Raw genomic sequence first — 11,979 nt, forward strand, 5'->3', positions numbered from 1 at the left:
ATAGATAGATAGATAGATAGATAGATATGATGTATGGGTAGATGGATGGATGGATAGATCGATAGATAGATAGATGATAGATAGATAGATAGATAGACAGACATGATGGATGGATGGGTAGATGGATGGATGGATAGATGATAGACACATACATACATACATAGATACATACATATGATGGATGGATGCATGGATAGGGAGGTAGATCAATAGTAGATAGATATTGATAGATATTAATAGACAGATATTGATGAATAGGTATAGGTATGTGACAGATACTGATAGGCATTGGTAATAGCATAGCATTGGCCCTTTGTCCCCAGATGGCGGCCGACAAGTCCTCTGGCCTCAGCATCGCCCAATCGCACATCACTTCCTACTCCCTTTACGCGGTCGTTAGATCCTGTCCTTCCTCGCTCACACGGCAAAGCCAGGCTACACGTGTGGCCTGTGGCCCTGGACATATGTGTGTTCTGCACCCGAAGGGGGTCCGTGCCCACGTTTGGTCACTGAGTTCTGTCCCCTGTGCGTTCTGTCTGTGACGGGAGGTGGGAAGTTCGACCCCTTGTGTGTGCCTGCTGGTTTCCCCGACTGTGTCAGGCCCTGGGTGACCGCGTCCTGCCTGTTTGCAGGGACGGCAAGAACCGGTACCAGGAGGCGTTTGGGGTTCCCTCCGATGAGCTCTTCACGGCCATCTACAGGTAAGGCCCCACGTGGCCGCTTACAGGATGACGTTTACGTCACACATCCTCACGGGGTTGAATCCATGTTCCAACAGAGCAAAACAGAAGCAAGTTCATACTTAAATTAAAACAAAACAAAACAAAGCAAAAAAAAGCAGCCGACTTTGCTGCTGTGATGTCTGTGCTGGTGACTTTCCTGAGCAGGTGGGAATCTGTCTGTCCCTGCACAGGGCTCGATGCCCAGCATCAGTGATGTGCAAAACTGAGGCACACTTTTTACTTGGGGCAGACTTACGCAGGTAGTGGGTTCACTCCAGTCTGGACACGGGTGTGGTGTGGACGTGGGGTCTGGTGTTGAAGTTCTGAGCTGCTGATGCCCCAGTGGCTGTTTCCAGGGTTCCCGGGTGGCTAACGGCTGGGAAAGAAGGACAGGCAGGGGCTGGGAAGTCCTCTGGGCTGTGCCTCCGCTCCCCTCCTGTCCTTCCAAGACTCCTGCTTCTTTGGCCACCCTTGTCCCCATGTCCCCCGACTCTCACTGTTTGGGCCACTGCCCGAGGGTGTGTGGACCCGATGACCTCTCACATGGGGTGTGGGACACCTTCCTGAGCTCCCCGAATTCAAACCAGAAGAACCCCGATTCTGGTGGCAATGGGTCCCCATAGTGGCTTCCAGAGACCAAGGACCATGACATTCAGCCCCACAGCAGGTGACCTCAGGTGGGTTTGCTGGGCGGCCGAGCAGAGGCTCCCGACAGCACGCGCTGTCCGGGAGGCGCACACGTCGATGCCCGCACGCGCGCCTTCCCGACCCGCCTGTGGCACACGGCTGGTTGCTCGGAGCCCTGCCTTGTCCGCGATGGGCGCACGGGCTGTGGCGTGGCCTTGACCAGCCGGTTTTGCGTGCAGGTCGGAGGGCGAGCGTGTGCAGTTCATGCGCGGTCTGCAGGACGTCTGGAGCGTCAGCGGGAGAGCGGTGCTGCAGGCCTTCGACCTGTCTCCGTTCCGGCTCATCTGCGACGTCGGCGGTGAGCGGGGGCGCCACGCGCGGGACTGGGGCCCTGCGAGCCCGCGAGGCAATACGGTGGGAGTCCCACTGAGGGTTGGGGCAGAAGCGTCCCGTTCACGTGCACCTGTGGGGACGTCAGCTCCTCCCCGAGCACAACCTGCCCTCTGTGGCTCTGACCCGGGGCCTGCGGGCGGGACCCACAATCTGTGCTCCCAGAGACGCCGATCCCGCCCGTGCACGGGCCACGCAGGTGCAGACGCTGCCTGGCTCAGCGGGGCGCGGGTGCGGCCGGCGCTCGGCTGCCGGAAAGTGGAGGGGGCGAGCTTCCCAGGTGCCTGCAGGTGCACGCAGAACACGGTCCGGGGCCTGGCCGGGGGGCTGTCCTGTCCACACAGGGTGCGGAGGTGGGGCTCAGGTGAGGTCCAGGCGTTAGCAGCGAGGGTCTGCCGACCCTCTGTGCCTTTTGAGCAAACGCTCTTGCCCTCACCGTGGCGCGCTGCGTTCGCGTCCGAGCCCGCGTCACTGCGCACCAGCCCCCCGGGAGACGCAGGTTCTGGGGGCAGGTTGGAGGCTCGCCAGTTTGGGCCGAGCTGCCTGGGGTGTGGTCCCGGATGCATCGAGGGGCCCGTCGTCTGTTTCCGGTCACCTGCAGGCTGCTCCGGGGCTCTGGCCAAGGAGTGCACGGCCCTGTACCCTGGGTGTCGGGTCACCGTCTTCGACACCCCCGATGTCGTACGCGCGGCCAAGGAGCACTTCCCATTCCTGGAGGACGACCGCATCCGCTTCTGGGAAGGTGGGTTCGCCTGTGCTGTGCGTGTGCACGGGGACCCGGAGACGCGCCCCCAGGCCGCCCGGGACCTGTGAATCTTAGGCTTGGGACGCGATCCGGCCGTGCGGTCGACCCTCTACGGCCCAGGGCATCCGCGATGGGAGTCTCCGACCGGTTGGCTGGGGCGTCCTGAAATCCGTGCTTAGGGACCTGTGTGCTCGTGACCTTCGCAAAGAAGATGGAAATGAAAACCGTGTCCCGCGTCCGAAGGACGAAGGGACAGAGAGGGGCCCCAAACACCCTGCCGACTTTTCTGCACCAGGGCTGGGTTTTGGGGTCGCAGCTGGGAACCCCTGGGGACCGTGTGCCACGGCCCAGGTGACCTTGCCATGCTGGGTGTTGTTTTCGTCCGGTGGGGCTGTCGTGTGCTGACCCCAGGCCACCTGCCCGTGCCGCAGGAGATTTCTTCGAAGACCCCCTTCCGGAGGCAGAGCTCTACATCCTGGCGAGGGTCCTGCACGACTGGAGTGACGGGCGATGTGCCCGTTTGCTGGCAAGGATCCGTCGGGCCTGCAAACCAGGTAGCTCGTGGGGCCACGTGTCCGCACAGAGTGGGGACCCCGTTCAGGAGCCGTGTTGCCGCGGTCTGGTTTGGGTCAGGCCACTCATTGAACCCCCGCGGCGTGCATACCCGTCCTGTAACGCATCGCACCTCAACCCGCGGGAAGTCGAAGGCTCTCGTGGTGCACAGCTCTCTCCTGGTTGGACCCCCGTGTGGCCGGGCGGGGGTCACTTTGTGCACACGCTCTTCTCCTGCCTGGTGGAGACCTGGCTGGTGCCCGGGGGGGTCGGTCGGGGGGCGTCGGGTGCGGGCCCCGATGAGGACATAAGGCACCCAGGGCGGCAGGGGACTCAGAAGGGCTGGGGGCTTGGACAGGAGCCGGGGAGGAGGGGGGCGGTCCTCAGGCCGGCCGGTCCCTGTCCCTTGCTCACGGCCGCCTGTCCCCGTGACAGGGGGCGCTGTCCTGGTGATTGAAAGCCTCCTGGACGCGGACGGCCGGGGCCCTCTGACCACACAGCTGTACTCGCTGAACATGCTCGTGCAGACAGAGGGCCGGGAGAGGACCCCTGCCCAGTACCTCGCGCTCCTGGGCCCTGCCGGCTTCCGGGACGTGCAGTACAGGAGGACCGGGGGCCTGTACGATGCCGTTCTAGGCAGGATGGGGCTCCCTGCCGGCTGCAGCTAGCAGCCCGACCTGAGCACCCCCGAAAAGGGCGACCTCCGTGGGCTTCCTCGTTTGGGGGGCTTGACAAGGGACTGGGGGTCTCTGCTCACGGTTGTGGGATATGCATCGCTCTGTGGATTTTGCCTTGTTGTGTGTTGTTCTATTCTGTCCTATCCTATCCTGTATTCTGTTCGATTCTGTTTTATTCTAGTCTAGTCTAGTCTAGTCTCGTCTCTATTCTGTTATATACAATTCTATTCTGTCCTATCCTATCTTATCCTATCCTGTATTCTGTTCTGTTCTATTCTATTCTATTCTGTTCTATTCTAGTCTCTATTCTGTTATATACAAGTCTACTCTCTTCTATTCTATTCTATTCTGTTCTTTCTATTCAATCCTATCATATCCTGTATTCTGTTCTATTCTGTTCTGTTCTATTCTCTATTCTGTTATACCTCATTCTATTGTGTTCTCTATTCTATTCTATTCTATTTTATTCTCTCTTCTGTTATATCCAATTCTACTCTTCTATTCTATTCTATTCTATTCTATTCTATTTCATTTCCAGCTTTCTGACACTATAATTGACAAAATTATACACGTTTAAGCTGTACAACGTGCTAATTTGATGTACACACACATTGTGCAGTGACAACCGAACTGAGCTAATTCACACACACACACACACACACACACACACACCCCGGCCTCGCCCCGGTTACTTTTTGTTGGTGTCGTTGGGAACATTTCAGATCTGATGTCTTAGCCACTTTCAACTATACGACACAGTGCCGTTCGCCATAATCGCCACGCTGAACACGAAGCCCCAGGACTCAGTCCGCTCACGCCTGGAAGTTTGTGGCCCGTTGACCACCGTCTCCCCCACCCCACCCCCACGCCTGCACACCACAGCTCTGTCCTCTGCATCCATGACCTTGGTCGTTGCTGTGTTTTCTTCTGGATTCCACCAAGTGAGGCCATATGGTGTTTGCCTTCCTCTGTCGGAGTTACTTCCCTCAGCGTCCTCATGGCAATTTATGTTAACTTTTCTCTCCGTGTGGCAAGCTAGAGCACGAAATTCGCCATTTTAAGCCTCCTGTGGTGCACAGCAAGCTGGCATTGAGGACATTCGCCTGGTCGTGCAGGCAGACCCACCGTTTGTGTCCAGAACTTTCTCATCGTCAGGTTGAAGCTCTGTCCCCGTGAAACACCAACTCTCCGTCCACGTCCCCAGTCCCTGGTCCCTCCAGCCCCCACCCGCCACCTTACGTTCTGTATCTATGAAGTTGGCTGATCTAGATTAAACTGCACCACTTTAATAATGGGCATGTATCTCTGTGTGTGTTTCCCCAAAATCGTAACCTCTTCAGGACCAGGTGCAGGGTTTTCTGCCTTGAATCTACGCGTTGAGTGGCCCAGACAAAGTAATTCCCGGCCCACAAACTGGCAAGTGCTCTGGGACTTAGGGAATTAAGCCTGGGGACCCGTGACTTCAAGGTGGCCCATTAAAGTGCACCATGCTGGAGAGGGGGTCCAGCCGGTCTGGTTAAAGCCGACATTGTTCCTGGGGGAGGCCATGCCTGGGGACGTGAGCTGTGGGGGGACAGCCTGGCGCTGGGGCCCCCAATCCCAGCATCCGCGGCCACTCAGCACTCGGGCAGGACAGCTGCCTTGATGGACCACAGCCTGCACACCGAAGACAGAGACTGCACAACCCGTGATGCCCGGAGTATCTTAAACCTCCCAAAGCAGTGGTTCTCGACGGGGGTGATTGTGTCCTCCTGGGGGGACACAAGGCAATGGCATCTTGGGCTGTCACTCTGAGGACGGGGTCGACGGTGGGTGGAGACCACAGACACGGCTCCGTGCCCGGGACACCCCAGCACACGGGGCCCCAGCCCCACACGTCCACAGCCCCGAGGCCGCGAGATGCTCGGTTAACAGGGCGCATGGGAGCTTCATCGGTGCTCTTGGCTACGGCGACAAGGTTGGCTTTTAGGGTCAGGCAGACCTCCCAGCAGGAGGTTGGGGGTGGGCTTGGCCGGAGGGACCCTCCAGGGCGCCAGGAAGCACTTGCCCGGGCTTTTTCCTGTTTCATGTCAGGACAGCCTGCGCGGGAGGGAGGGGGCGCGTGTGGGGGACATCCTCCTGTTGCCACGGCGACGCGCGGACCTCTCGGGACCCACCTGCGCGTCCGGCAGCAGGTGGCGCTGCGGGGCAGCTGATGGGCCTGGTTCGCGCATCCTGCAAAGGTCCCAAATAAGGCGGCGGTGACCCCTTTACTCCCTTACACTTTTCTCCCAGGTCCTCGTCAGGGGACCTGAGCCCCAGAGGCTGCCGACCGGCTCAGTCCCCGCGGGGACGCGCGCGGCTCAGGGGTCGCATCTCCTTTTCTGCGTCCTGTGCGTGCTGTGTCTGTCTGAGCCCAGCTTCCCTGCCTCATGCCCAGCACACTTGACCGGAGGCTGGGATGCGCCCCTCGGACCCCATCTGGGTTTCAAAGAGCCACCGGGGCAAAGACGGCAGAACGAGACTTTCTCACTGTGTTTCTTTTTTTTTTTTTTTTAAATGTTTTTAAGTGTTTATTTATTTTTGACCCATAAAGAGACAGAGCGTGAGCAGGGGAGGGGCAGAGAGAGAGGGAGACACAGAATCCGAAGCAGGCTCCAGGCTCCGAGCCATCAGCACAGAGCCTGATGCAGGGGTTGAACTCACAGACTGTGAGATCCTGACCTGAGCCAAAGTCGGACGCTCAACCAACTGAGCCACCCGGGCTCCCCTCACTATGTTTCTTTTTGCACATACGTGTTCCCGAGCAGCGTCCCTGATGCTGGGATGTGGGAGCTGGAGACACAGAACAAGGCGCAGCCAACGTGACATCGGGTGGCAGGGGGAGCTGGTCAGCCACACAGAACCCCTTCATGCTGTGCTTGCAAACTGAGAGCTGCCCCGGTTTGTGCGAGACAATTGGACGCTCAGAGACACTTCATAAGGAAATAAAAAATGATGCAGGGCACCTGGGGGGTCAGTCGGTTGAGCGTCCGACTTCGGCTCCAGTCATGATCTCACGGTTCGTGACTTGAACCCCTGCATCAGGCTCTGCGCTGACAGCTCAGAGCCTGGAGCCTGCTTCGGATTCTGTGTCTCCCTCTCTCTCTGCCCCTCCCCTGCTCACGCTCTGTCTCTCAGAAATAATAAATACATGTGAAAAAAATAAAAAAAAAATTTGTCAGTTTCTTAAACTACAAGAATAATAAACCCATTTCCATCATTTCTTCCAGGTCTTACTCTCCCTTCCTTCCTTCCTTCCTTCCTTCCTTCCTTCCTTCCTTCCTTCTTTCCTTCCCTTCTTCGTTCCTTCCAAACATGACCTCATGTTGCGAGAGGTCGTTTGCTTTTCGTTTGCACGGACGCCAGGTTTAACGCGAGCCAGATTCGCTTCAAAGCAATTTGGGTTTTACCAGGAGTTTCCGGAAATCATGATTTTAGCGAAGCCATGTCGTTTTTTTTCCCCCCCTTCCAAATTTTTATTTAAATTCTAGTCAGAGAAGGGAGCGCCCCGGTGGCTGAGTTGGTTAAGTGTCTGCCTCTTGATTTTGGCAGAGGTCACGATCTCCCGGTTTGTGGGTTCGAGCCCCGTGTCAGGCTCTGTGCTGACAGCTTGGAGCCTGCTTGAGATCTTTTCTCTCTCTCACAAAGTAAATAAATAAACTTAAAAAAAGAAATTCTAGCCACGGAAGCCATACGTCTTAAACCCAACCTAAGACGAGAGGATGACGGAAATAAAATATATAAAGATAGTAATGCCAAACGCCTGAAAAAACATTTTTTTAATTAAAAAATTTTTTTCGTTATTTATTTTTGAAATTGAGAGAGAGAGAGAGACAGAGTGGAGCAGGGGAGGGGCAGAGAGAGAGGGAGACACAGAATCCGAAGCAAGCTCCAGGCTCCAAGCCGTCAGCAGAGTCCGACCTGGGGTTCGAACCCACAAACTGTGAGATCATGACGTGAGCCAAAGTCAGACGCTCAACCGACTGAGCCACGCAGGTGCCCCTGAAAAAACATTAAAAGAAAAAAAATTAAAACATTGTTAAAAATGCCTGATGGGTTGTATTCCTTAGGCTACTTCACGGAGGATAGATTTCTTAAGGATCGATTGTACTGTTTGGAGACTTGTTCAGAAGAAAGGTCACACAAAAACACAGCCGGGCATGGCCGCTTTGGGGTTAAAAGAAAAACACTGAGTTTCAAAAGGTTGCCCCAGAAAACGGGAACCCCGTGCCCTGTGATTCTGGGACAGTAGAAGCTTCCACAATGGGACAAGGTCAGCTGAACTGAACACTTTCCAGAGCAAGTGTTTATGTTCCTTGGAGAGCCTCTCCTTGGGGCCCTGTGCCACACACAGTAGAACCCTTTTGCGTGCAGGGGACAGTTGCGTGCAGCCCCCAGCTCCCATCAGGACACCGATGGTGTCTTGACGCTCATTTCTGCTATGAATTGCATTTCTTGTTTTTCTCTCCCCCCTCCTGGAAAACCGTCAATCTGCACGAAACACCACGAAGAAACAAGTACATTATTGAAGGAAGCAGCGGTAGAGGGCGCCAACCATACTGCTGTGTTTGCAGAGCCTTCCCGCGCTGGATCTCACGCACATACTGGTCGCGCGTGTGCGGAGATGCCTTAGGTTTCTTCCAGATTCTGCCTGAGCCATCGCTGCACGGCTCTGTGCCCTGGATGATTGACAGCCGGCATCACAATGACTTCCGGGTGGGCTCAGCCAATGGGAGGCAGCGGCAGGAGGGAAGGGGGCGGGACCAGAGAGAGGAGCCGGAGGATTTCTTCCTTGTCCCCTCCCTGCTGCTGGCTCCTCAGGATTCGCAGGTGTCTGGGTTCTTGTCCCTGACCGGACCCTCTTAGACCTGCTCCCTCCTTTGCTGCGTGAGGCCTCGGGGTGCATCACCCTCCCTCGGGGATCCCCTTTCACAGAACCCACCTTGCTGGACTGTCTCATCTGAGATTTCTGAGACATTGACCACGCGGAACGGAATCCCATAGGTGTCTGAGTGCAAAGCTGTGCAAACGGGTATTACTTTCTCCTTAGCACAACTTGGCTTCAGCAGCGGGACCGTAGCTTGGCAGTTTCTTTTTCTTTTTCTTTTCTTTTTTTTTTTAATTTTTAGACATTTTATTTTAGACATTTTATTTTTATTTTATTTTTAATTAAATTAAATTTAGTTTAATTTAATGCCATGTGTTTTTATTTTATTTTTAATTCAATTTAATTTCGTTTAATTTAATGTCATGTGTTTTTATTTTATTTTTAATTTAATTTAGTGTAATGTAATGTAATGTAATTTTACAGGTTTTAAGCAGTCCGTACACCCAACGTGGCACTCAAACTCACAACCCAGAGATCAAGAGAGGCACACTCCACAGACGGAGCCAGCCCCAAGTGGTTTCTTTTTTATTTCCTGGTGTGATTGCTTAACAAACGTGAAGTCATACGGTAGGTTTTTCGGTTTTTGTGTGTTTGTTTCGTTTTGTTTTTTTAGTAACAAGAGATGTTAGTAGGTTGAAATGCCTACAAAAATAGCCAGGTTTGGAAAAGTAGAAACTTGAATTGCTTTTTTTTTTTTTTTTAAGTTGATTTTAATTTTATTTTGAGGGAGTGAGAGAGAGCAAGCAGGGGAGGGGCAGAGAGAGAGAGGATCCCAACTGGGATCCAGGCTGTCAGCACAGAGCCCAGCACAGGACTCGAACCCGCGAACTGTGAGATGATGACCTGAGCCGAGATCAGGTTGGATACTTAACCGACTGAGCCACCCAGGCGTCCCTCCAATTGCTTTTTAAAAATGTGTCATTTATAGTAAAGTCGTTTGCCAGATACCCGGTCCCCAACCCCCCTCAGACCCCAGCAGGCGGGATGGCGGGGCTGGGGGACATTTCCAGGAAGTCAAGTCCATGGCAGGGGACCAGGTGCGAAAGACCAGGTGTCACCGTGCACAGCAGGGGGCGCCCTCGCCTCATTGGTTTTCCATCTGGTGGTCGACCAGATGGCTCTGTAGAAATTCATCCCGGGGAGTCAATGGTACATTATCTGTCTGTAAACAGATGTTGCCTTAATGAGACCTGTCTCCGTGGCGGCCTCCCCGCCTCCCTCCCCGCCCTGTAAGGTGTCTGTGCTAAGAATTCACAGCCCCAATTAGCCCAGAGGACACCTGTATTTCTCTCCCTGCCTTTTGTCTCCTTATCACAGACCTTCCTTTTTGTGCTGCATTTCCAAGCCTGACGGTTTCCAGAGAAATCCGTACGGCAGAGTGGAGTCGCGGCCCACGGGGCCGCCACACGGGAGGTCCCATGGAGGACGGGAATGGGAGTCCTTGGCTCACTTTAGGGAGTTTGCCGGAGGTCTAGGTCCCAATGTCCCGTGGGGTCCTGAGAAGGCGACATTGCCTGTTGATGGGTGAGGTGCAGGCCGTCGGCACAGGGTGACCAGGGGACACGGGGTGAGTTCACAACGTGCTGGCGGGGGCTTCGAGGCGGGACTCACCGTGCAGGTGGGGCTTCACGAAACCCAGGACCCCGCTGGCAGAGCTGGTGTGGGGACAGGGCCGTTTGGGCCACAGAGCAACCCATACCCAGGACAGAACCGCAATCCTGGACCTACAGCCGTGAGGAGGGACATTCATCACCTGGGTGTCCCCAGCACCCCAGCAGGTGCAATAAAATGTCAGCCTGTCACGGTCATGGGACAAAGACGGTCGTGGAAGGACCTGGGGACACGCTGGCTTCTCCAGGGATTCCGGGTGTAGACGGGCTCGCCCGTGCCCCCCTGCTTGACCTGCTGTTTCCCAGGAGGCTGTCGCCGCTGTGTGAATATTGCCCTACGCGTGTGACGTTTCGTGTCTGCGGAGAGATATGTCGTTTCTGCGTTTGTAGGGGCTTCGCCTGGTTTCTGACGCTTTGCTGATGTAAACGACCCGCTGATGTCCACCTGCATCCCTCCATTCCGTGGTTTGTGTCCTGTGATCAGTGTCTTCGGGCGAGCGTCCAGCTCACGCTCTTGGCTCTGGCTTCCCACGGTGAATCTGTGTCATCTAATGACCCACGTGGCCCCCAGCGTTCAACGCCTTGTGGCTTTTGCTGCTCGACGTTGGTTTATGCTTTTGGAAATAAAAGCCGACGTCACTTTTCTGTCCACAAGGGACGGCGAGTCTTCATTCGAATATATTTGGGAGACTGGAAAGTGTTGTTGCAGATAATAGAATTTGCACGGTCGCTCACCTCTCACGCTTTTACGCGCCTGGTTCCTGCGACTCTTCTGTGACCCGTGTGTGGCTTGCTCATGTCCACGTCTGGGTTGGGGCTTTCCGTGGCCCCTCCCACGGGGACCGTTGTTGGGGGGAGAGAGAGAGATTTTCTTCCCCCATGCCCTGCCCTGCCCCTTCCCCGGTGGGATCTCCGGGCTGGTTTAGGAATTAATACGAGTGAGATGAACACAACCGAAAAAGCAAAGTTTTATTACATGTGCACAGAAGCCCGATAATGAAATCGAGACCCAAAGACATGATCGACGGAGGCAATTTTCATTCATTTTTATACATCTTGGAGAAGGAGAGACAATATGTTTGTGGAGAACGGACAGGACAAAAAACAAACGGGTTTTAGGAGCCGTCAGTGGTAAGGAATTCTGAACAGAATCTGGGCCGAGGCGGATCAGAACAATGTAGGTTTTGGGGCGCCCCGGGGGGCTCAGTCGGTTGAGCGTCCGACTTCGGCTCAGGTCACGATGTCGAGGTCCGTGAGTTCCAGCCCCGCGTGGGGCTCGTGCTGACAGCTCGTAGCCTGGAGCCCGCTTCCGATTCTGTGTGTCCCTCTCTCTCTCTGCCCCTCCCCTGCTCATGCTGTGTCTCCGTCTGTCTCAAATAGATAAATACACTTAAAAAAATAAAAAAAGCAAAGAACTCTGGAGGTCACACAACACAGGTGGGTCCGCAAGGCAGAAGCCAGCAGCCTTCCCGCTGGACAGCGTCCGCATCGATGGAGACGAGTAAAGAATAAGAAAACCCATCAGCCGTTCTGCACGTTTGCTCTATGGTCTGGGAGGCTGTGTTTGACCCGGGGAAACCCGGTTCCGAGGTGGGCACAGCACGTGATCTGCTTTGCAACTGGCCCCCTTCTCCCTGCAGAGCAAACGCGACATCACACTTTTATTTTCTGCCTTCGCGCTTGGGTTGAGAACGCCGTTCCCTGAAGTGAATCAGAAACGTAAGTTTTGGTGCGTTCTTTCTTTCTT

The 11,979-nt window shown here is 55.0% G+C and overlaps 1 protein-coding gene across 1 annotated transcript in view; it reads left to right on the forward strand.

The window, feature by feature from the left end:
* Positions 1-3,859, forward strand: part of ASMT (acetylserotonin O-methyltransferase) — a 29,451-nt gene extending 25,592 nt beyond the window's left edge. The window contains exons 5-9 of the mRNA XM_053891378.1: positions 633-701; positions 1,589-1,707; positions 2,341-2,481; positions 2,916-3,038; positions 3,472-3,859. Coding sequence (XP_053747353.1) covers positions 633-701; positions 1,589-1,707; positions 2,341-2,481; positions 2,916-3,038; positions 3,472-3,704 — 685 coding nt within the window. The 3' untranslated portion in view covers positions 3,705-3,859. The remainder of the gene's footprint in view (positions 1-632; positions 702-1,588; positions 1,708-2,340; positions 2,482-2,915; positions 3,039-3,471) is intronic.
* The last annotated feature ends 8,120 nt before the right edge of the window (positions 3,860-11,979 follow it).

Source organism: Panthera pardus, unplaced genomic scaffold (assembly GCF_024362965.1).
Source record: "Panthera pardus isolate Hobbes unplaced genomic scaffold, ASM2436296v1 HiC_scaffold_27, whole genome shotgun sequence".
NCBI lineage: Eukaryota > Metazoa > Chordata > Mammalia > Carnivora > Felidae > Panthera > Panthera pardus.